This window comes from Natator depressus, chromosome 4 (genome assembly GCF_965152275.1).
Source record: "Natator depressus isolate rNatDep1 chromosome 4, rNatDep2.hap1, whole genome shotgun sequence".
NCBI classification, from domain to species: domain Eukaryota; kingdom Metazoa; phylum Chordata; order Testudines; family Cheloniidae; genus Natator; species Natator depressus.
In genome coordinates this window covers 120,531,078-120,557,191 of record NC_134237.1, presented here as the reverse complement: position 1 = coordinate 120,557,191, position 26,114 = coordinate 120,531,078, and the positions used below count along the sequence as shown (strand labels likewise).

Sequence of the window (26,114 nt, the reverse complement as noted above, 5' to 3'; positions counted from 1 at the left end):
CCTGGGCTTCCTACTATGCCTGGCTTCAAACAGAGATAAAGAATTGTGTTTAAGTTCAGTTGAGTGGCGGTTTCAGCTAATTAAGGTTCTAATATGGTTTGGCAGCTGGAAAAAGTTTGGTAGAACCTTATTTAAAAACAAAATATTTTTTTAGCTAAGTTGTAACTAGTGACTGAAGAAGTTCAATCCATGCTGGACATTTAAAAAAAAAACCAAAAATGTGTTCTACATAGGCTAGAACATGCTCTTTTAGCATGGCCCTTGCACCATTTGGGCCCATCCATAATAACCAATCAAGTTGTGTTAGAAACCAGTTTAGCTGGAACAGTTTAAATATGATTCCTTAACGGTATACAAGGCCTTTAGTATAGCTTAGTTTACAGTAGAGGTGGTTTGCTTCTAGAGTTGCCTCACTTGGTCCTGCAAAGGATCAGTCTTGCATGTATTTTACCCATTTTGGCTTTCTTTGAGTACTGTATAATATATACTGTTTAACTAGGTAAAAGGACGCAAACACCTGTTTAAGGAAAAAGCGAACTAAAACAAAAGGAAGATTCTGAAGCTGGAGGAGGGTAGGATTAGTTGCCTGTTTTTTGATCTAAGTGGAAGAGTAGGCAAATATATTCACAGCAACTCTCATTATTCATTCTTCCCCTATCTTTCTTTGTCATTTCTTATAAAAAAAAAAATGAGGTCTGTTTGGGCCTCAGCCAGAAATAAAACCCTAGACAGAGTTCACTGTGTCATTTTGCTAGCAGCTAACTTATCCCATCAGGTATTTTCGCTTCTTCAGCTGTCACCACTGTCACAGCACTTGGATGGGAGGTAGAACATAGAATCTGTTTGAAGCCCAACCACTAATTGGCCAGGGGATAACAGGAAAAAAGACAGTGTGCACCTATTCCATCTCTTGTTTCTTAAACAAAGGCTATATCTTTATCTTCACTGTAAAAAGGTGTGTTTTTACAGTGAGTAGTCTGTCTTGATGGAATATTCTAGCGGAGGCAGGGCACAGGTTGTTTTTACCTCAATGTAGCTACTCAAGATAAAAACCCTAGGTGTGAAAGGTGTAGGGTTGACCCTGACTAACTACATTGAGATAAAAACTATAATGCCTTGTCTCCACTATGATTTTACATCCAGTTAGCTCTCTTGAGTTTCCCATCTCAGTGTAAAAACACATCTTTTTATCTGCAGTCAAGACATAAACTAACATACACACAGTGTTTGTAGGTTTACTAATCTGCATATTGTACAAACTACTAATTCCCCAAGAAATGATTTTTGTGTCCTGAAAGTTTATGTATTATAAATTTGTTGGTTTGAAAAAAGATTATGCATCATCTGCTTGTCTACAATGAAAAGTATTTCTCCTTCATGGCATGTCTAATCTCCATTGGCTGATGAAATGGGATCCCTGAAGTAGCACTCCCTTGATAGTAACATCAAGCACAATGTACTTCCATTTGTCAGTTTTATTGGAGATCTCTAGCTTGTCAGGTTCTGCTCCTCCAGTATTGTTACTGAAGTTATTTTCAAGTCTAGGGATAATTGTGTTTTCACAATTAATACTGTAGAATTTGGTAGAGTCGTGAAGTCTGAGGGCTGTGTAGGTTGCTGAGGTAAAAGAACAGATTGTAACTTGCACTCAGTATTCTGTTCTATATCCTAGTATTTTAGCTGTCTTTTCTGGTAGTGCTGAAGATTTAACACCATACTCTCTCTCAATTTTTAAGGTACCAGTGGATCCTAAATTCTGTACAAAGCTATAAAATGTAGACTATATGAAGATTAATATTTAATAAATGCTTAACTGCATATGACCCAAGAGAAGGGAGTGAAACCGGAAAAACTGAATAGAAATAAAATCTTAACTAATTTCAGCTAGAGCTGCACTAAGTATAATGTTCTGATTAATGTCTGTATGACAATTTCAGACTTTTACTTTCTTTGAAAATGTCACAGCAATGAATTTTTTCTATTTTTTTTAATATAAATCACTTCATTAGAAGACCCACAGAATTACATATTTTCAGGCTTGTCTAGGTTAGAGGAATTTGTTCCAGTGTAGCAACATTAATATAGTTAACACAGTGCAAATTTCCCTTATCTATACAAGCCATTTATGTCAGTATGTCCACTTGTAAAAATAATTATATGTTTTTAAATCTATCCTTGCAACTAGAACAGGGGGCACACCAACTTTTATCTCTCAAATCACTAGTGCCTCATGTTATGTAAAAACTTTACATTAGAGTCTGGCTTTGGATGCTGATTGCTCAAAGCCATATTCAGTCAGATTGTGTAGTAACTCCAAATGTGCATGTTTGGGTTGTCACCACCAAAATAAAAAGTCACCACTGGCCAAAATTTTCAGATTTAGGCACCTTCAGTTATGTACCGGAATCCAGATTGAGACAAATTAAATAAATGGCTTAATTTTCAGAAGTGCTGTGCAGCCACTGCACTCATTTAAATCAGTAGGATTTGATAGGGTTTGAGCACCTCCTAATATCAAGCCATTTATTTAGGTACCTAACTTAAGACACCAAAGTTTGAAAATGTTGTCATTTTCTTCAATGGGTGGGAGGAAAAAGATCAATATGGGAAAATTATAGTAAGTACATTTCCCTTGAAGATATGTGAAAATAAGTCTTACAGGCTGTCGCTGAAGGAAGGCTAAGCCTCTAACCTCACTTCCTCCTGTATTTCCCCTCCTCCATCCTTCTGCCCTCAACTGACCAGCTGCACTTTGTGCAAGGTGAAGAGCGCTTCTAGATCTAACTTACTTGAAGCTGAATTTTGAGCTCTAAACAAACTCCCAGTTCACACACTAAATTCAGTCCTCAGGGCAATAAAAATACCAACTTTTGAAGGTTCAAAAAACTGGCTGTTTTTCCTGTGTGCATATTATTGGAGAAATATTAAGGGCAGTAGCCAATCAGAACAGAGGGATTTGCATAACTGGTGTGGAGTTATTCAGGAATAACTGTACATACACTACCCTTTCTCTTCAGATTGACTAATGGCAATCAGCTAAAGAACAGGGATTCAGAATTACTGAATAATAACTGAGAAATAAACAATAAAATCTGATTTGCATAATGACTCAGCTAGGGTGACCAGATGTCCTGATTTTATAGGGACAGTTCTGATTTTGGGGGCTTTTTCTTATATAGGCACCTATTATCACCCAACCCCTGTCAATATTTTTCACACTTGCTATCTGGTCACCCTACTCACAGCCATTCAAAATGCAGAAAATAATAAAATTGAGAAATGAGGTTATTGGTACGGATCAGTAACTATACTGTGTTTTTGCCCTGGGATCTGCAGAAACCATTTTTATTTCACTGCTTGTAATTCTTGTTCTCTGAGGCTGTGTCTACAGTAGTCTTTTCTCCTCACACTTCCAACTATTGGTACCATTGGTACAGCAACAGTGGGAGCACTAGCATCAATAGAATGCAGGTTTGCTGGTGTTTTAAACATTGTGCCGTTTAGGCCAGTTCAAAGAGACTGTAGTTAAAATGCCAGATGTCTTCACTCCTCTCTTACCATTGCTGTCACTGATGGAGTTTCACAAGGGGGAAATTTTAGGCATAATATAGTGTTGACAAGATCAGTGGGTATATATTTACAGTATATCAGCACTCATCCACCTGGCCTTCCTTCTCAGAGATGTGGGCATTTATTGGTCACTGAAATACCCAGATAGTAGGTGAGGTAATTTAACACTTCAGAATTTTGAAGTATGTAATTTCTGACCTGTCACCCCCCACCACCCCGATTAGTTCCACAAAGTGGGTGTCTATTATTACTTTTTACTTTCAAAGAATAGTAATTGCATGTATGTGAATGTTTAAACTCTAAATTTTGAGCTCTTATATAGTATTTCATTGTAATTGCTGCTGCTTGTGGATTTTTTGTTGTTCTCATCACCAGAACCAGTTTATTTTTTCATAAGTAATCTGTTTGGAAAGCTTAGAATGTTTACAACTGCAAAATAATATAGAACTACATTTTTAAAACACAACCACAGAAGATGCAATAAAAATGTGACAATTCTAAAAAACTAAAACGCTATTCATATCTAAGTTGCAAATACCTGATGAATTGTCTCCTCTAACAGACCTATGACTTATCTTTTAGTTCTGATACCACTAGTCCACAGTTACAGTAGATGGATTCCACTGTGACATAAATAATTAAAGCTCCTTTAGCAACAGTGGTGAAAGGTCTTTTCTTTAAATTATTTATGTAGCATTTTATAGTGCTCTGTGTTAAGTATACTGTTCGTTTCCTCAGCTTGAAGCCATGAGGGAAAAGAATCAGTTTTCTCATAAGTGTGTAAAAGGCTAATAGGAATTATTGGAGGAAAAGGCATTAGCTTGCCTTATCCAGGAAGAAGTTACAAAGGAAAAATGTTCCAAGCTGAGGAAAGAATCTTCACCCAATGTGCTTTGGGCAATTACAGCTGAGTTTGGTATGGATTCAGGAGGATGGTTTTCAGTGAATGGTTTGAAGTATTTGGTTAAGTGGCACAATAGTGGCTCTTATCAGCTTTATCCAGGTAATGTCTTTAATGGTTTTATAGAATGTCTTCATCCTGCAACCCTAGGCAGTTAGTAATTATCAGGAATGTGCTGAGCTGCTCATGATAAAAAAGTTTGTTGTCTGAAATATTTATGTAGATTTTATTAATAGCTGCATACAAATAAATCATCACTGAAATATATTCTAATCTTATTCTTTTGCATGGTTTAAATCAGAGCTTTCAAAGCCAGATTATTTTTTAACACTTTTTTCAATATTTAACTGATAAAAATAATGTGTGTTCCATGGAATAGCAATCTGTTTTGTAAATAAAATAAAATAAAAATAACTCAAAAGGTATATCATGCTTCTTTTGAAGGATTTAGGTTTGTGTAGAGTAAGTTAGCCAATCTGTCACACATGTACGTAAACAAGAAAATAAAATGAAAGAGACTGCCTGTCCGTAGAGTGGCAGATTTCCTCCTCTTAATTTTTATTTTTATTGAAAAATTGGGAAACTTCCTATAGGTATATCATGATGTGTGCTATCTTTTCAGCCATAAAGAGAATTAGTTTACTAATGTTTTATAGATAGATTTCTGTTTCTTCCCTTAGACAATAGCATGTTTTAGTATCGGCATGGTGGTGCAGCTGCTTACATGTTGTACATTTACTAAAGTTAATATACTTCTGTGTTTTGAATCATCTATTCAGATTTGAGTATAGAAAACCAAAGTGGCAAATTGAACAAGACTTGAAAAAAAATATTTTTGTCCATAGTATGTATTCATAGAATCATACAATATCAGGATTGGAAGGGACCTCAGGAGGTCATCTAGTCCAACCCCCTGCTCAAAGCAGGACCTAATCCCCAACTAAATCATCCCAGACAAGGCTTTGTCAAGCCTGACATTGAAAACCTCTAAGGAAGGAGATTCCACCACCTCCCTAGGTAACCCATTCCAGTGCTTCACCACGCTCATAGTGAAATTTTTTTTCCTAACATCCAACCTAAACCTCCCCCACTGCAACTTGAGACCATTACTCCTTGTTCTGTCATCTGGTACCACTGAGAACAGTCTAGATCCATCCTCTTTGGAACCCCCTTTCAGGTAGTTGAAAGCAGCTATGAAATCCCCCCTCATTCTTCTCTTCTGCAGACTAAACAATCCTAGTTCCCTCAGCCTCTCCTCATAAGTCATGTGCTCCAGCCCCCTAATAATTTTTGTTGCCCTCCGCTGGACTTTTTCCAATTTTTCCACATCCTTCTTGTAGTGTGGGGCCCAAAACTGGACACAGTACTCCAGATGAGGCCTCACCAATGTCAAATAGAGGGGAACAATCACGTCCCTCGATCTGCTGGCAGTGCCCCTACTTACACAGCCCAAAATGCCATTACCTTCTTGGCAACAAGGGCAAACTGTTGACTCATAGCTTCTCGTCCACTGTAACCCCTAGATCCTTTTCTGCAGAACTGCTGCCTAGCCATTCAGTTCCTAGTTTGTAGCGGTGCATGGGATTCTTCTGTCCTAAGTGCAGGACTCTGCACTTGTCCTTGTTGAACCTCATCAGATTTCTTTTGGCCCGATCCTCTAATATCCTATCCCTCCCCTCCAGCGTATCTACCACTCCTCCCAGTTTAGTGTCATCTGCAAACTTGCTGAGGGTGCAGTCCACGCCATCCTCCAGATCATTAATGAAGATATTGAACAAAACTGGCCCCAGGACCGACCGTTGGAGCACTCCGCTTGATACCGGTTGCCAACTAGACATGGAGCCATTGATCGCCACCCATAGAGCCCAATGATCTAGCCAGCTTTCTATCCACTTTATAGTCCATTCATCCAGCCCATACTTCTTTAACTTGCTGGCAAGAATACTGTGGGAGACCGTGTCAAAAGCTTTGCTAAAGTCAAGGAACAACACATCCACTGCTTTCCCCTCACCCACAGAGCCAGTTATCTCATCATAGAAGGCAATTAGATTAGTCAGGCATGACTTGCCCTTGGTGAATCCATGCTGACTGTTCCTGATCACTTTCCTCTCCTCTAAGTGCTTCAGAATTGGTTCCTTGAGGACCTGCTCCATGATTTTTCCAGGGACCAAGGTAAGGCTGACTGGACTGTAGTTCCCCGGATTCTCCTCCTTCCCATTTTTAAAGATGGGCACTACATTAGCCTTTTTCCAGTCTTCCGGGACTTCCCCCGATCACCATGAGTTTTCAAAGATAATGGCCAATGGCTCTGCAATCACATCCGCCAACTCCTGTAGCACCCTCAGATGCAGTGCATCTGGTCCCATGGACTTGTGCTCGTCCAGCTTTTCTAAATGGTCCTGTAATAATAAATAACCACTCCTTTCTTTACAGAGGGCTGGTCACCTCCTCCCCATGCTGTGCTGCCCAGTGCAGCAGTCTGGGAGCTGACCTTGTTCGTGAAGACAGAGGCAAAAAAAGCATTGAGTACATCAACTTTGTCATCTGTCACTAGGTTGCCTCCATCATTCAGTAAAGGGCTCACATTTTCTGCTAGCTGCAACTCCAAGTGTGATTTGGCCTTCCTGATTTCACTCCTGCATGCCTAAGCAATATTTTTATACTCCTCCCTGGTCATTTGTCCAATCTTCCACTTCTTGTAAGCTTCTTTTTTGTGTTTAAGATCAGCAAGGATTTCACTGTTAAGCCAAGCTGGTCGCCTGCCATATTTACTATTCTTTCTACACATCGGGATGGTTTGTTCCTGCAACCTCAGTAAGGATCTTTAAAATACAGCCAGCTCTCCTGGACTCCTTTCTCCCTCATGTTATTCTTCCAGGGGATCCTGCCCATCAGTTCCCTGAGGGAGTCAAAGTCTGCTTTTCTGAAGTCCAGGGTCCATATTCTGCTGCTGTCCTTTCTTCCTTGTGTCAGGATCCTGAACTCGATCATCTCATGGTCACTGCCTCCCAGGTTCCCATCCACTTTTGCTTCCCTTACTAATTCGTCCCGGTTTGTGAGCAGCAGGTCAAGAAGAGCTCTGCCCCTATTTGGTTCCTCCAGCACTTGCACCAGGAAATTTTCCCCTACACTTTCCAAAAACTTCCTGGATTGTGTGTGCACCGCTGTATGGCTCTCCCATCAGATATCAGGGTGATTGAAGTCTCCCATGAGAACCAGGGTCTGCGATCTAGTAACTTCTGTTAGTTGCCAGAAGAAAGCCTCGTCCACCTCATCCCCCTGGTCTGGTGGTCTATAGCAGACTCCCATACCACGACATCACCCTTGTTGCTCACATGTCTAAACTTAATCCAGAGACTCTCAGGTTTTTCTGCAGTTTCATACCGGAGCTCTGACCAGTCATACTGCTCTCTTACATACAATGCACCTCCCCCACCTTTTCTGCCCTGCCTGTCCTTCCTGAACAATTTATATCCATCCATGACAGTACTCCAATCATGTGACTTATCCCACCAAGTCTCTGTTATTCCAATCACATCATAATTCCTTGACTGTGCCAGGACTTCCGGTTCTCCCTGCTTGTTTCCCAGGCTTCTTGCATTTGTGTACAGGCACTTGAGATAGCTCACCGATCGTCCCTCTTTCTCAGTATGAGTCAGGAGTCCTCCCCTCGTGCGCTGTCCTGCTTGTGCTTCCTCCCGGTATCCCACTTCCCCACTTACCTCAGGGCTTTGGTCTCCTTCCCCCGGTGAATCTAGTTTAAAGCCCTCCTCACTAGGTTAGTCAGCCTGCTTGCGAAGATGCTCTTCCCTCTCTTCGTTAGGTGGAGCCTCTCTCTGCCTAGCACTCCTCTTCTTGGAACACCATCCCATGGTCAAAGAATCCAAAGCCTTCTCTTCGACACCACGTGCGTAGCCATTTGTTGACTTCCACAATTCGACGGTCTCTACCCGGGCCTTTTCCTTCCACAGGGAGGATGGACGAGAACACCACTTGCGCCTCAAACTCCTTTATGCTTATTCCCAGAGCCACGTAGTCTGCAGTGATCCACTCAAGGTCATTCTTGGCAGTATCATTGGTGCCCACTCAGTTAAAGAATAAAAGAAAAAAATTTGTATTCTTTGTTGGAAGAAAATGAGGCACAAAACTACAATTGCTCCTTGACAGATGGTAGCAGTGGTCCTAGAATAGGATGAAATAAAATGCAGTGTAAAAATGTCCTGGAGCATACTGACTCATGCACATTGACTCCTTTCAGCCTTCTTTGTCAATAGTCATTTCATAGCATATTTGAATGTCATAAGTGTGTATGGATGTCTGTGGGGGGCTGGGGGAAAATAACCATTTTTAAGAAATTTTGGGACAAAGGCAAAGAGTAACTTTGATCACTCAAACCTACTATTTTTTTTCAGAGAAGTGTCCCAAAGGATTCCTAGATGCAACAAACTGTTAATTTTTGGATTCAACCAGAGAAGCCAAAGTGAGCCAGATGCTAGCCCTTATGGAGATAAAAGCATGATGTGGGTGTCACCATTCTGGGGGCACTCAGGACTGAGAATCACCTTGTTACCCTTTGCCTCCAGCCTGAGAGAGTATTGCCTGTGTCTGGTTTGGTGTCTGCTCCCCAAGGCCACCAGTCTTTCAGGAAATCAAGCAGTCTCCTCAGGGCTATGCCAGCCCTTCCTTCACCTTGCAGGTTGACAATATATTCACCCCAGGTCATGAGGCACTTTGAATCATTCCCCTGTGATCCTCTGCCCCAAAGGAACAATGTGCCCCACTTTACTGGTTTTAAATAACATGATATTGGTCATACTGGGTCAGACCAATGGTCCATTTAGCCCAGTGTCCCGCCTTCTGACAGTATCTGGTACCAGATGCTTCTGAGGGAATGAACAGAACAGGGCAATTTATCAAGTGATCGTCCACTCCCTGTCGTCCACTCCCACCTTCTGAGAGTTGGAGGCTTAGGCCGGGGTTCTCACAACCAATTTTTTGGTGGCCTTAGAGTGTGGCCACCAACTCTTACTGATGGTCTCACTGACACTGTTTCCTAAAATACTTAATTAACTTTAGGAAAAACAATTAAATATGCAGAGATACACATGCAAATCATTGTAATGTATATTTGTAGGGGTTTTTTTTGGCAGACTCAATAACAAAAATAATGCTGCCTCCCACTTGGGGAATGATATTTCTATATTTGTTAATATCACAGCACACTTAGTAGCTTCCTGGAAGGCTATGAAAAGTGATACTTGTATGTTTGTTACTCATTTATCACTTTTCACAGATAGCTAGTAAGTCTGCTGTGAAAAGTGGATACTTGCATGTTTGTTAATATCACTTTTCTCAGCAAGCCCCAGGACCCATTAAGCCCTGGATGGGGCAGGGGAGGCCAAAAGGGGAGGCAGCAGGGGCCAGAGGCCACGGTGGGATGGATGCGGGGTGTGGGGGCAGCGGGAGCCAGTGAGGATGGGTGATGAGTCCCACCGTTGCGTGTCCAGAGCCAGTGCCTGTTGTCTGCTGCCATGCGGCTAGGGCCATAGTTCAGTGCCCACAGCCAGAGCCCAGAGCTGGGGCCAGGAACTGCGTGTTCGGAGCTCATTGACGTGCAGCCGGAGCTGTGGGTCAGCGCCTGGGACTAGTGCCTGCTGCCGCACGGCCAGAGCCCGCCCGGAGCTGGGTGCCGGAACCCGGGGCTGCGTGCCTGGAGCCAGGAGTCATTGCCCACTGCTGTGTGACTGGAGCCAGCGCTCGCTGCTGCACAGCCTGGGCCAGGGATTGGCACCTGGGGCTAGCTCCTGCCACCATGTGGCCAGAGCCCAGGGACAGAGCCATGGGTCAGTGCCTGCTGCTGTAAAGCTAGGGCAGGGGATCAGTGCTGGTGCTGTGCGGCTGGAGCCTGGGGCCAGCACCTGCCAACACACGGCTGGAAGTGGGGTCCAGAGGCCAACTGAAGCTCGATGGCCGGAGCCAGGTGTCAGCACCTGTGGCTCCGTGGCCAGAGCCAGGGATTGGTGCCCAAAGCCCCATGGTGGAGCCCGCTGCTGTGCAGCTGGGGCTGGAGGTCATCAGTGCCTGGGGCCAGTGCCTGCCACTGCGCGGCAGGAGCTTGGGACTGTAGCTGAGGGCCAGTGTTTGCTGCCACACAGCTGGAGGCCAGGGCTGTGTGGCTGGAGCCAGAGGGGTCAGTACTCACTGCCCTGTGATTGGAGACCAGGGCTGCATGGCCAGGCTCTTGATATCCTGTTGCTGGAACCTGCTGACCAAACCCTCTCCCCACAAGGTGGGTCAAGAACTCGCCTTACTCCTGCAGAGTTGTGCCTCACCTCTCTCCAGAGGCGGTGTAGGGCAGCATATCCAGGAGCAAAAAGGAGTGGGTGGGAGGGGCCGATGCTTTGCCTCCGACCCCCAACCCCACCACCATCCAGGAGGCTGTCGTGGCCACACGAAAACCCCCGGGTGGCTGCATTTGAGAAACGTTGGCTTAGGGACGTCCAGAGCATGGCGTTGCATCGCTGACCATCTTGGCTAATAGCCATAGATGGATCTATCCTCCATGAACTTATCTAATTCTTTTTTGAATCCAGTTATATTTTGGCCTTTGCAACATCCCATAGTAATGAGTTCCAGAGGTCATCTATGTGTTGTGTGAAGGACTTCCTTGTGTTTGTTTTAAACCTCCTGACTATTAATGTAATTGGATGACCCCTGGTTTGTGTGCTATGTAAAGGGGTAAATAATGTTTCCTTATTCACTTTCTTTACATTCATGATTTTATAGGCCTCTGTCATATCCCCCCTTACTTGTCTCTTTTCTACGCTGAACAGTCCCAGTCTTTTTAATATCTTCTCCTATGGAAGCTCTTCTAAACCCCTAATCTTTTTTGTTGCCCTTCTCTGTACTTTTTCCAATTCTAATATATATTTTTTGGGATGGGGCAACCAGAGCTGCACACAGTATTTCAAGGTGTGGGCGTACCATAGATTAATATAGAGACATATGATATTTTTCTGTATTATCTATCCCTTTTCTAATGATTCCGAATATTCTGGTACCCTTTTTGACTGCTGCACATTGAGCAGTTGTTTTCAGAGATGTAGCCACAATGACTCCAAGATCTCATGCTTGAGTGATAACAGTTAATTTAGACCCCATTATTTAGTATTATAGTTGGGATTATGTTTTTCAGTGTGCATTACTTTGCTTTTATCAACATTGAATTTCAGCTGCTATTTTCTTACCCAGTCACACAGTTTTGTGAGATCCCTTTGTAACTCTTCGCAGTCTGCTTTGGACTTAACTGTCTTGAGTAATTTAGCATTGTCCTCAAACTTTGCCACCCCACTGTTTATCCCTTTCTTCAGATCATTTATGATCATGTTGAACAGTGCTGGTCCCAGTCAGATACTGGGGGATCCTGCTATTTATTGCTCTCTATTGTGAAAACTGACCATTTATTCCTACCCTTTGTTACCTATATTTTAATCAGTTACTGATCCATGAGAGGACTTTCCCTCTTATCACATGACTGTCTGCTTTGCTTAAGAGCCTTTGGTGAGGAACTTTGTCAAAGTCTTTCTGAAAATCCACGTAAATAATATCCACTATCACCCTTGTTCACGTGTTTGTTGATCCCCCTCAAAGAATTCTGATCGATTGGTGAGGCATGATTTCCCTTTACTAAAGCCGTGTTGAATCTTCCCCCCAACTTATTGTATTCATCTATGCGTCTGATAATTCTGTTCTTTACTGTAGTTTAAACCAATTTGCCTGGTACTGAAATTAGGCTTACTAGCCTGTAATTGCCAAGGTGGCCTCTGGAGCCTTTTTTAAAAATTGGTGTTACAGTAGCTATCTGCCAGTGATCTGGTACAGCGACTGATTTAAGCAATAGGTTATATAACATGGTTATATAACACAGCAGTTTCATATAGAAGTTCCTTCAGAATGTTTGGGTGAATACCATCTGGTTCTGGTGACTTATTACTGTTTAATTTATCAATTTGTTCCCAAACCTCCTCAACTGACACTTCAATTTAGGATAGTTCCTCAGATGTGTCTCCTAAAAGGAATGGCTCATGTATGTGACTCTTCCCCACATCCTCTGCAGTGAAGATGGATGCAAAGGATTAATTTAGCTTCTCTGCAACAGCCATGTCTTCCTTGAGTGCTTCTTTAGCAGTTTGATTGTCCAGTGGCCCACTGACTGGCAGCCTTCGTGCTTCTGATGTACTTTAAAAAATCTTAAACCACCTTAAATCACCTCTCTTGTAAACCACACAGCACTTGTGAGCACTTATAATTAAACAAATGTAGGTTTATTTAAGAAATAATTATGATTTAGTTATAAACGAGAGTTTATAAACAAATGATTGCAATACAAAACAAAACCATAAAACACGAACCCGGTCCTTTCTTACCTAGTAAAGTAGGTTCCCCGCCTCCCCAGAGTTCAGTCTGTTGCAGAGCTGTCTGGCTTCATAGAACCAGGAACCAATTTTTCATGAGAACTCAAGATGTCTCCTGAATGAAAGGATTCAGAGGACTTCCCCCTCCTCTCTGTCATATTGAAACGGTCTTTGGTTTCTATTCATAGACAGGGTGAAACTCCTGCCTCGTTGTAATGTTCCTTTTCTACATTTTAAGAGGTTTTGATTGTTTACAATTGTCTCTGATGGTTTTCCATGATAGTCTTGGGATTGAGCAAGGCTAACCAACTGAGTCTTTGTATTTCAGGACAGGGTGACATCACTGAGACATATTTTCCCCATGTGTTTAATTTCCCCCTGAAGTCCATAAAGCATGCTTTCAGTATAAATACATTAGTCTTTAAATTTACCTGTACATACATCTCACAGTGATTATGACTTTTAACAAGTTATAAGCTTTCTGTTGACACCTCACATGTGACTCTTTATGGATAAATATCCGCTAAGACATTTGTTTGGTATAGTGAGTTTGTCATGTCTGAGGTGAGAATTGTTTGCAAAGATTAGGGGACTCTTTGCCAAGGAACCTTTGTGTCACAGTGGGGTATTTGGGGAGGGAATTTGAAGGATGAATCTGACTGAGTAATAGTATGTGCAGAGGTGAAACTAAGCCAGCATACCGGCAAGAGCTAGTGTGCCGTACTGGTACCAGCTTTCCCAGATGTCAATTTAAAGAGGTAGCGGCGGCGGGGCTCTGGCGGGGATTTAAAGGGCCCCGAAGCTCCAGCCGCCGCTGCCGCTACTGCCCCAACCCTTTAAATCCCCGCTGGAGCCCTGCTGCTGAAGCCCTGGGGTAGCGGCGGCGGGGCTTTGGCAGGGATTTAAAGGGCTGGGGCAGTAGTGGCTGCCGGAGCCCGGAGCCCTTTTTAAATCCCCGCCTGAGCCCTGCTACCCCAGCCCTTTAAATCTCCACCAGAGCCCTACTGCCGAAGCCCTGGATTAGTGGTGGTGGGGCTCCGGCGGCGATTTAAAGGGCCAGGGTGGTAGTAGCAGCTGGAGCCCCGGGGCCCTTTAAATGCCCGCCGGAACCCCACCGCCGCTACCCCAGGGCTCGGGCAGCAGGGCTCAGGCGGGGATTTAAAGGGCTTGGGCCTCCAGCAGCTGCTACCACAGCAGAGCCCCAGGCTCTTTAAAGCTCTGCCAGAGCCCCAGGGTAGCGGTGGCAGCCAGGAGCCCCCAGGGCTCCTCAGTGATTTAAAGAGCCTGGGGCTCCGCTGCGGTAGTGGCAGCTGGAGCCCTGGGCCCTTTAAATCGCCCCCGAGTCCTGGGGCTCCCAGCCGCCTCTGCAGCTGGTAGCTCAGGGGTGATTTAAAGGGCCCGGGGCTCCCAGCCGCTACTACCGCAGCTGGAGCCCCGGGCCCTTTAAATCAAGATTTAAAGGGCCTGGGGATTTAAGGCCCTGCCTCTTCTGGTTGAGGCGACGCCCCCTGCTCAGGACTCCGGCGTACCAGTAAGTCCTTTAATTTACTTTCACCCCTGAGTGTGTGTAATTAGATGTGACTAGCCAAGAGGATTGTGTATACAAAGTGGAAATGGAGTCCTTGGATGCAGTAGTTAGGTATAACAAAGAACCAGCAGCACTTGCAGGGACTGGAATAAAATGAGGAATTCTGAAGGCCCTCCTGTTTTGAGAGGGACTGTGAGTATTGCTTTCAGAAACCGTTTGGGGATAGGTAAGGGGGCAGGAATTCAGATTGAGAAGCCACAAGAGAACTAGTGGAGACCGTGTACTACAGAATGTTTATTCTCTGCACTGAGCAAACAAATCTCAGATTCTTCTGTCTAGCTGACTCTCACAGTTGCCATCTGCACAGCTCCATCAGAGGTTTGTGCAAAGCAAAGTAATTTTAATTTGTAAATTCACACCTACTCTACTCTGAAATTACCTTAATCCCAGTCATTGAAACAGATTGCAGCACAGGAAAGTAAAATAAGTAGAGGCATTTATTAATACTTCTGGGAAAAAAATCTTATCCCATGTTTTCAGATTAACAGAAACCATTGCAGAAATCTGTGCAGATTTTGGAAGGACACTGACTGAGCATGTGTTTGGGATTAGAAAGGAACTTTCAGGTGAATTGTTTTGGAACAGTTATTCATATTAATAGTTAAAAAATTCCCTTTCTGAAATAATCTGAATTGGTTTCATAAAATCTGTAAATATTTACAATTCTGGGACTATTTTAAGATGGTTCTTGTGGCCCAACTCCCAGCTCCTATTGGCTGGGAACTGTGGCCAATGGGAGCTGCGGGGGCGGTGCCTGCAGGTGGAGGCAGCACATGGAACTAGCAGCTGAGGGAGGGAAGTTCCTGTTACTTTTCTGAGAGCCCCCCATCCCCCGGTAAGCACTGCCCCGCACCCTAGCCCTGAGCGCCCCCCCCAAAAAAACCTCATGCTGCTAGGGGTAAGGGGGGCCCAAGACTGCCCCAGCAGCAGCCAGCGTGACTGGCCCAGGGGCTGCCTGCGCTGCTCAGGCGGCTCCCGAGCCAGCTGCACCAGGCTGCTGCATAAGTCACCAAGGTCACGGAAAGTCATGGAATCCGTGACAAACATGGAGCCTTATTATTAAGAGAAAAAATTTCATATTGCCTCTACATAAATCCATGGTACGCCCACTTCTGGAATACTGCGTGCAGATCTGGTCACCCCATCTCAAAAAAGGAATTAGAAAATATTCAGAAAAGGGCAACACAAATTATTAGGGGTATGGAACGGCTTCTGTATGAGGAGAGATGAATAAGACTGGGACTTTTCAGGTTGGAAAAGAGACGACTAAGGCGGGATATGATTGAGGTCTTTTAAACCATGACTGGTGTGGAGAAAGTAAATAAGGAAGTGTTATTTACTCCTCATAACACAAGAACTAGGGGTCACCAAATGAAATTAATAGGCAGCAGGTTTAAAACAAACAAAAGGAAGTATTTCTTCACACAACGCAGAGTCAACTCTTTGCCAGAGGACATTGTGAAGGCCAAGACTATAACATGGTTCAAAAAAGAACTAGATAAATTCATGGAGGATAGGTCCATCAATGGCTATTAGCCAGGATGGGTAGGGATGGTGTCCCTAGCTTTGGTTTGCCAGAAGCTGGGAATGAGCGACAGGGAATGGACCACTCAAGGATTACCTGTTCTGTTCATTCGCTCTAGGGCACCTGGCATTGGCCACTGTCAGAAGACAGGATACTGGGCTAGATGGACCTTTGGTCTGACCCAGGATGGCCATTCTTATGTTCTGTTTCGCGCTTCAATCAACCACCACTCAAGGCCTACCTGGAACAAAGCACTCCCTGTTCACACTTTTCAAACAAACAAACATGTAGTCAAGCAGTCCCTGCAACTAGCACCAGTCAAACACTAGTCAAACAGATGGTCACAGCAGAAACACTCAGATATCTACCCCATTAACTCAAAACACAGCCCCCCCAATGCAGCACCTACCTCAAGAGCACTCTTCTCGGATAGCTTCAAGGCAAACTCCCTCTGTTTGCTTCCCCTCTGTTCATTCCTCTTTCTTGAGTGATAACTGCTAATTTAGACCACATCATTTTGTATGTAGAGTTGGGATTATGTTTTCCAATGTGCATTACTTTGCATTTGTCAACACTGAATTTCATCTGTCATTTTGTTGCCCAGTTACTCAGTTTTGTGAGGTCCCTTAGTAACTCTTTGTAGTCTGCTTTGGCTCTATCTTGAGTAATTTAGTATCATTTGCAAACTTTGCCACCTCACACTTCACTGCCTTTTCCAGATGATTTAGGAATATGTTGAACACCACAGATTCCAGTACAGATCCTTGTGGGACCCCGTTATTTACCTCTCTCCATTCTGAAAACTGAGCCTTTATTCCTACTCTTTGTTTCCTATCTTTTAACCAGTGATTGATCCATGAGAGAATCTTCCCTCTTATCCCATGACTGTCTACTTTGCTTAACAGCCTTTGGTGGTCTTGTCAGTCTTTCTGAAAGTCCACGTACACTATATCCACTGGACCACCCTTGTTAACATGCTTGTTGGTCCCCTCAAAGAATTCTAATAGATTGGTGAGGAGACATTTCCCTTTGCAAATGGCATGTTGACTCTTCCCAAACATATTGTGTTCATCTATATGTCTTACAATTCTGTTCTTTAGTATAGTTTCATCCAGTATGTATGGTCCTGAAGTTAGGCTAACTGACCTGTAATTGCTAGGATTGCCTCTGGAGTTTTTTTTTTTTTTTTAAAAATGGCATTACATTAGCTACTCTCCAGTCATCTGTTACAGAGATTGATTTAAGTGATAGGTTATATACCAGTTAGTTGTTCTGCAATGTCATATTTGAGTTCCTTCAGAACTCTTGAATGAATATTGTGACGGGATCCCTGGGGCACAGCCTGGGACCGTGGAACTGCTGTGCCCCCTTAACTCTCCAACCTGGACTGTCTCTCACATTGCTTTGCTGGTGACAAGCAGCAAGCTGTTGTCACTCAGCACAACCGAATGTGGAGTCCCACACCGAGCTAGATTGCATGAATGCTCCCAGAGCCACTCATGAATCACACAGAGAAGGGCACCAGCCAAATCCCCCCTGCTCCTAGCCTTGTACCTCAGGAATACACCGTCTTGGACTGCTCTAGATGAGCAGTGCAAATTTATTAATTGGTTTACCACTTCATCAATGGAAAGTAGATTCTCTGAGCAGATTTACCAAACACTTCAGGCAAACTCACTGGTAAAGATAAACAGTTAAACAAGTTTATTGATTACAAAAGATAGATTTTAAGTGATTATAAGTGATGGGCAAAAAGTCAGAGTTAGTTACCAAAAGAAAATAAAATGTAAGCATGCAGTCTAAACTGTCAACCCTATTAGACTGGGTAACATCTAGATTAAGAATTTTTTCTCTTCCCACTGGATATTACAGTCCTTTATATATAGATTTGATCCTTAAACCTGGGCCAGTCTCCTCTGTTGGAGTTTTCAATCTTCTGAGTGTCCTTGTTGCTTGCAGCATAGGTGGGGCAGGAGAAAGGCGAAGCAGTGGGCCTCTGTGTTCTGTTTTATACCCTTAGTCCATGTGCTTGGAGAATGCAAATCCAGACATGTCTGTTGGGCATTGCTGGGTCACCAGACAAGGTTGAGCAATTCCCCTGGTGTGGCCTTGTGCAGGTGAGTCATTGAATTGTAACTCCTTTGCTGGACAGCAGCTGTTGATGGTTGTTTAGCACCCACCCGGGGGCGTTGGTTACCTCTTCCCTTGTCATTGTCTCTGGAGAGCTAGTATCTTGGCACTTCCCACAGCATATTTTAGTGAAAACCACACAATTCTTATAATTTCATATGCATTGATGATATACATATTTAGCTAGAACAATAGCTTTCAGCAGGTCATAACCTTTCCCCTGATACCTTATATGGCATTCTTTATATGCAATATCACAATTATATAGAAATGAGGAATATGGGGGTTACAGGGTGCTCCCCTGAGGTATAGAATGTCACAAATACCATCTGGTCCTCTTGACTTATTACTATTTAATTTATCAGTTTGTTCTGAAGCCTCCTCTACTGACACCTCAATCTGGGACAGTTCCTTAGATTTGTGTCCTAAAAAGAATGGCTCAGGGGTGGGAATCTCCACCACATCCTCTGTAGTGAAGACGGATGCAAATAACTCATTTAGCTTCTCCGCAATGGCCGTATTTTCCTTGAGTGCTCCTTTAGCACCTCAGTTGTTTGGTGGTGCCACTGACTGTTGGACAGGCTTCATGCTTCTAATGTACTTTTTAAAAAGTTGGTTAGTTTGTGTGTCTTTTGCTAGTTGTTCTTCAAGTTCTTTCTTGGAGTGCCTTATTATATACTCCTGTGGGGAATTCTGCACCAAAAAATTAAAAATTCTGTGCACAATATTTTAAAATTCTCCAAAATTCTGCATATTTTATTTATCAAAATAGCACAATATAATCACTCCAATTTAAATTATTTTGATAATTTATTGCAAAATACTTGTCAACAAGTATGTCAATACAGACAACAGCAAAAAAGATTCCCCTAGGAGTAGAGAGTTAAAGAAACCCTTACAACAACCCAGTTCCAGTTGCAGGGTGTTGGAGGGAACTGTGTGTGGCCCCCAGAGCCCAGACACCTGAACTCCCATCCCCCCAGAGCCAAGCCATGGGGCACTCCCCAGCCCAGACACCCCTCCTGCAGACCCTAGCCATGGGACACCCCCCAGACACCAGCACACCCCTGCCCCACAGAGCCAAGCCAGGGGGCAGCCCCCAGACACCAGCCCACCCTTCCCACAGCCTCCAGACACCAGCACCCCCCAACACAGCCCAGACACCAGCATCCCTAGAGCCTTTACTCCCCGCAACTTCTTTACTGTTCCACCAGGGGACATGGTGTGGTGTGGCCCTGCCCTTCCTCACCCTGTGCCAGAGCTGGCTGGATCTCCCAGGCCCTCTCTCATCTGGAGGAGAAAGAGGAGCAAATAGTGTGTAGCCTCCAGCCTAGCTAGGCTGGGCACTCCACTCACTGCAAGCTGGGCTCTGCAGAGTTCAGCGGCCCCTAGTGGTGGCCGGAAATTCTGCGGGGAAAACAGGGAATTCTGCAAAATTCTGTGTTCCGCAGTGGCGCAGAATTGCCCCAGGAGTAATATACTTTTACCCTTGACTTATCAAAGTTTATGCTCCTTTTTCTTTTCATCACTGGGATTTGACTACAGGTTTTTAAAGGATGTGGTTTTGCCTCTTCCTCTTTTACTCTGCTGTTTAGCTAGGGTGGCATTTTTTGGTCCTTGTGGTTTTTTTATTTGGGGTATACATTTATTGCGAACCTCTGTTTTGGTGTTTTTAAATAGTCCCCGTGCAGCCATTTGACCTTTCAGCTGTTCCTTTTAATTTCCGTTTAACTACCTTCTTCATTTTGTTTACTTCCCCTTTTTGATATTAAATGCTGTGTTTGGTTTCTTTGGCATTTTCCCCCCTTCAGTGATGTTAAATTTAATTACATTATGGTTGCTCTTCCTGAGCAGTTCAGCTGTATTCACCTCTTGGACTAGATCTTGTGCTCCACTTAGGACTAAATCAAGAATTGCCTCTCCAGGATAAGATGCTCCAAGAAGCAGTCGTTTATGGTGTCTAGAAATTTTATCTCTACATCCTGAGGTGATATTACCCAGTCAACATGACGATAGTTGAAATTCCCTTTTATTATTGCATTTTCTGTTATTCTTTTAAATCTCCCTGAGCATTTCACAGTCACTGTCGCCATCTTGGTCAGTGGTTGGTAGTATGTTCCTACTGCTGTTCTCTTATTGTTCAAGCATAGAATTTCTATCCATAGTGATTCTTTGGTACACTTTGATTCATTTAAGATTTTTATTGTATTTGACTCTATGCTTTCTTTCACATACACCAGCATGACCTACTCTGTCATTCTTGTATGTTTTGTACCCTGGTATTACTGTATCCCATTGATTATCCTTATTTCACCAAGTTCCTATGATGCCTCTTACATCATTATCCTCATTTACTACTAGGCACTCTAATTTGCCCATTTTAGCAGTTGTATATAAGCACTTGTACATTTTGTCAATATTCAGTTGCTTGCCTTCAAGTGTTATATTTAAATGGGACTCTCATGTTTGATTTTTTCCTCACTATCTACTATTTGTACTTTACCAGCTTCTTTCCTATTATCTTTACGAGGATATAGACTTCCCCTTTAATAAATGTATCCATAATGGAAGTCTCTGCCTGTACCATATGGTCGTCTGTGCCTGTTGGCTTTCACCCAGCCTTAGTTTAAAAAATCCTCTTTAATTTAACCATTTAACCTTTTTAATTTTACATGCCAGCAGTCTGGTTCCATTTTGGTTTAGGTGGAGCCCGTCCTTTCTGCATAGGCTCCTCCTTTCCCAAAAGGTTCCTAGTTTGTAATAAACCTTTAAATCCTCCTCTCTTCACCATTGTCTCATCCACAGATTGAGACCTTAGAGTTCTGCCTGTCTTTCTGGCCCTGCTCATGGAACTGGAAGCATTTCACAGAATGTTACCAGGGAGGTCCTGGACTTTAATCTCTTACCTACCAACCAAAATTTGACCTCCAGGACATCTTTTCTACTTTTCCCTATATCACTGGTACCTACATGTTACCACGACGTCCAGGTCCTCTGCAGCATTGCTCTGGAAGGGGGGGGAGGATCGGGAACGCGGCGTGCTCAGGGGAGGAGGTGGGGAAGGGGTGGGGCCAGGGTGGGGATTTGGGGAAGGAGTCCAATAGGGGCAGGGAGTTGGGGCGGGGACTTTGGGAAAGGGGTTGGAATGGGGGCAGGGCAGGGGTGGAGTTGGGGTGGGATAGGGAGGGGGTCTAGCACCCACTGGCGCCAGGAGAAGTTGGTGCCTATGTCTCTGGGGGACATGAGTAATTTGCACCACATGCACACCTACAGCTCCTGCATATGAGGCAGGTAATCATACGTGCTACATGCAGTGCAATAAACTTGACATCACCCACTGTGCTGCTAGACTTCTGCCTGCAATATTTTTACTCTTGCAGGGGTTGTGTTGTTTTATTGTTTTTGTTTGGAGGTGGGTGTAATTGGCCTAAGTTTGTTTGTTAGGTATGTTTTGTTAGGTGTATTGGGGTTATTGTTGTTCTTCACCTACAATTTCATCCTTGCAATGAAAAACAGCTATCATCCTCTCTTAGCCTTTTTAGTTGCAGCCAGCCTTTTTGGTGTTCTTAAATCACAGCAACATCATATTACAGCTTTTAACATAGTTTATATATTATCTGTGGGGTAATGAGAATATTTTGTCAACATTGTTTTGTGGTATGTAGTTGGACTAGTGGTTTCTTATTTTAAATGTTTGTTTTTTCCTAAGTTCAGATAGAAAATATTTTTAGCTGCACTTCTTACTTTTGTTTTTCCAAAGAGGGTGAAACATTCTATTTAGAAACACTGGAATGGTATAGTAAACTAGGTTATTGCCTCCTTATTAGCCTTCCAGAGAATTTTTTAGGGGCAGTATCACTTTAAGAAGAATGCAGCATCCCCTAAGAAGGGGAGGCTGAACATTAGCAGGCTCTAAGAAGATTCTTACCATGGGTTGTTTGCCCCACATGGATTTGGAGGTCACTAGAGCCCCAAGGTTTCTTGTAGTCCTTTTGCTGCTGTACGTAGAGCAGGGAAGAGTCCCTGCCAGTGTCAGAAAGCTCAATGACCAAGTTTGGAGTGTGTACTGCAATGCTCCGGCTGTCCAAGGATGAGAAGGTACCTCTGGGGCCTATTTATTACCTACTCCCTTCCTCAGTTGCATCCTTTCCCTCATTTTCCATATTCAGTAGTCAATATCGCACACAAATCCCATCAACTCATAGAGTTTGGAATTGCACATAAGGCTTTGTTGCTTGGTGTTACTGACACTTCCTGATGAATTATGGATTCCTGTTAAAGGACCATTCCTTTTGGGAAATTCTGTGGAGAACTGCAGTCCCCCTGGTGATCGTGAAACGGTGGGGTACTCCTGGGGCATATGTGCCCAAAGTGCTGGTTCAGAGTGGTGGGGATTGGAGACTGTCTCCCCTCATCCTGGCTCCTTGGTGCTCTTAGCAGTAGTTGCTCCAAAGAAGTGCATTATTGCCCTTACAATAGTTAATTACCTTTGTAATCGGATAGGAGAGAATTTTGAGAGAAGGTTATTTTTCAGTGCATTTGGTCCTAAAAGAGTGAAGAGTGTTTTGTGAAGTCTGTGGTATTGTGAACATCAATAGGTGTCATGAAAAGCCTACTAAAACGTTACGAAGGAAAGGAGAATAGAAAAAAAATAATTCTACTGGCAGGTGTCTTTGTGCTTTTTCAACAGAGCTAAACAGTAGTGATTTAAAAGACTGTATCAGTGATAATAGTCTGAGTAGCAATGCTAGTCTTCCCAGTGTACAGAGCTGTCGACGACTCCGAGAAAGAAGAGTTGCAAGCTGGGCCGTTTCATTTGAACGTCTTCTGCAGGATCCTGTTGGAGTTAGATTTTTCTCAGTAAGTAGTGAGGGGGCAAGAAGGGGGCTTCCAAAACATCTAATATCTCTGCAAAGATTTTTTCCTGTGATTGTTTTCTGTTTTTCTTGGCACTGTCCTTAGATTTTAGAGTCAAGAGATTATTGTAACTCAAAAGGATTGACACTTCAAGCATATTTATTAGAAAAAACTGTCTTTTCAGCTGGACCAAGTTTAAAGAAAACCTGCAGGTTCCTACATACTGTAGTACAGTGGATGTCCAATACTCTTTTAGCTGATGGCAATGAAAATTTTTTCCTTATCCTTTGTGTCTGAATATTTAGTAAGGCTTCCATATCTCCTATGTCAGTGGCATTCAACTGGATTTGCAACCGTAGGCAAGATAATATTTTTACAGCTGTAAATGTCTTTCTAAATAATTTTTAAAGAATTGATAGACTAGTCAGCTATTTGCATGATCAAAACTTTGTTTTGTCCACATGGAAGTTTCTTTCAATTGATGTGCAAGTCTGTCCAGTTATATTGGACAAGTGCATTTCCCAAGAGTGAATTAAACCTCGCAGCACCTTTGTGAGGGAATAAGTAATGTTAATCCCATTTTAAAAATAAGGAAATTGTGAGGCACTTACAGGTTATTTGACTTGGCCACAGTCACACAGAGTCTGTTGCAGAACACAGATCTGAGTCAAGAACATGAGTTAATGTTGTCAAAACTATTTTCACAAGCAAACTAGATAGAAATGTAAGGGGGTATGTGTTAAATTCTGCAGAAAGCCTTCGCGCCCAAAACAGTCCTTTCTGTTCCTTAGGCTTTTAATTATCCTAGCAACAACTAGGATCTCTGGAAAAGATTTGTTGAAATGGTGGACATTTTTGCCAGTGTTGATGGAAATTTCTTTAACACATTTTTGCAACATTTAGAGAGGATCACTCATAATTTTATACAATTTGCTTAACCTAAATGAAGTAACTGTACTACGAAAATGTTTGCAAAATGACATCAGAAGATAGCCAGACAAAAAAAGCAGAATCTACAGGGTCTCTTTATAACTGCATCAGCAAATAAAGGAGAGATCTGAATCTATGTATGGACTTAATGATTCACTCTCATGAGAAAGAGAGAAGTCATTGCAGAGATGTGCTGAGCCTTTAATGGCAAAATGCACACCTTCTGTCTCCCTAGCATGCCATTACAAAATAATATGTCCAGTTATTTTAAAATAAGAAAGTACAGTGTGCTAATCCTCCAGGGCCTGAGTTTGAAGAGCATAGTTTTACACACACGTGACTTGCAGAGTCCTTGATGCATGCACACAAGCTGCAGTTCTTCTTCAAGGAGTGTCCCGTGGGTGCTCCACTTCCTGTTGATGCGTCTCTGCATCTTTAGAGAATTTCAGCAGCAGCGTTCATCCAGGTTGCGCATGCGATGTCACTGTCTTGCGCTGTTTTCAGCGCCTATCTTGCTCCGCGACCTGATCTCTCTGTTCCTTCTCAACCATCCTTGGCCTGAGACAGAGCTCTCAGCAGTGTGATAGCTGATATCTTTATTTACTGTGTAGAATAGTTAGAGTAGTTGTTTGTTTACTAGTTAGTTACCTACCCTTTTTCTTTCTCCTTTATTTTTATCAATTTTTTAAAAATTTATTTCCTACCCTTACCATAATTCAAGCCATGTTTCAAGCTCTTCCTTTCCTGCCAGGAAGCTATCAGGGTATTGGATGGTAACTCTCAATTATCCCACAAAAGTGTTTTCACTGCCACAACTTAAAGGCTCTCACCGGGAAGAACAGAAACCTGCATCTAAAACTTATCCTTATGGAAAAGTCTCTGTGCCTGACATCTCATTCCAGCCAGCAGACACCCTACTAAAAAGTAACAGGGAAAAGAACAGCATTTTCTCCTTCAAAAGCGCCCCGAAAAAGAAGTGGTCTGCAGCTCATTCGATATCCTTGGTATGGACCACACTGCGGCTGAGTATGTATGAGGCACGAGGATCCTCCAGCGCCGCCCACGCCATATCTTCTGCTGAACCCAAGTGGGCAGACTCTGAGTCAAGAGGCAAACAAAAGCCCATCTCCTCTGTTGTGGTACCAGTGGAACCGCCGAAAGATGCAGACCGAGACTCCCCTTGTGGCATATAGTGCCACCACCTGACAACACAGAGCACCTAGGCATTGGCACTGACATCCACAGCTTCAGTGATGCCATTGGCATCGACTACTTCTGTGCCAAAACCATTAGCATCGCACCATTTCCTGCAATATAAGGACTTATTGGTATCATCGACGCCTGAATACCTGCTCTTCAGCACTGATGTGTTTCCTGGTATACATGGTACCAGGCCAACCTGATTAACCGCTGGCCCTTCCATTTTCCAGTGAGGAAGAGGATAATGAGAAGGAGGGTGTTTTCTCATTGTACCACTCCTCTCCTGTCCAACCTACTCCTGCGAGGACTACCTGTACGGCTCAGACCTCATCTGGTCCTAACACCCAGAACTGGCATGGCCTGCCTCCACGTATGCCATTCCCCACAGAGTGGCCTTATTGGGACACCAGGGCTGCAATATACCAAGCCCCCGAGTCTGCACAGGGAAAGGCTTCGGTCTCTCCCACCATCCTCTGTGGCTGCACTATCAGACCCCATTGAGGAGAGCTTTGAGGAACAAGAGGAAGCCCTGAAACAGGACACAACACCACCTGTCAATATTTCCTCCTCTTCCCCAGATGAGGCCATAATGCTTCCACCACCCACAGCTGCGGACAATTTCAAACACTTTCAAAAACTCTTCAGGAGAGTTGCAGACTGCCAGGAGATCGCGCTAGAGGATGTCCCAGAGTCCCACATTCTGCAGACTTAATTGGCTTCAAAAATAGTGCTTCCAATAAATGATGCGTTCATGGAACCAGCCAAAACCATATGGCAGACTCCAGCAACAATAACATCCACCTGCAAGAGAGCTAATGCAAAGTATTATGTCCCTTCAAAGGGGATAGACTTCTTATTTTCCCACGCAGCACTGAACTCTCTAGTCGTCAACCAGCACGATAGACAACATTGATATAGATCCACCTCCAAGGAGTGGAAATGACTATAACTTTTTGGTCAGAAGGCCTACCCTTCAGCAACCTTGCAGTTACGAATTGC

At 43.4% G+C, this 26,114-nt stretch overlaps 1 protein-coding gene across 4 annotated transcripts in view; it reads left to right on the top strand.

Annotated features, from left to right (window-relative positions):
* The window catches only part of RGS12 (regulator of G protein signaling 12), a 191,392-nt gene that overhangs the window by 101,056 nt on the left and 64,222 nt on the right, over nt 1-26,114 (top strand). For 3 of the 4 annotated variants that reach the window (XM_074951772.1, XM_074951773.1, XM_074951774.1), the window contains one exon: nt 22,819-22,988. The exons of the other annotated variant lie outside the window; for it this stretch is intronic. In XM_074951772.1, coding sequence (XP_074807873.1) covers nt 22,819-22,988 — 170 coding nt within the window. The remainder of the gene's footprint in view (nt 1-22,818; nt 22,989-26,114) is intronic. 4 annotated transcript variants of the gene reach the window in all.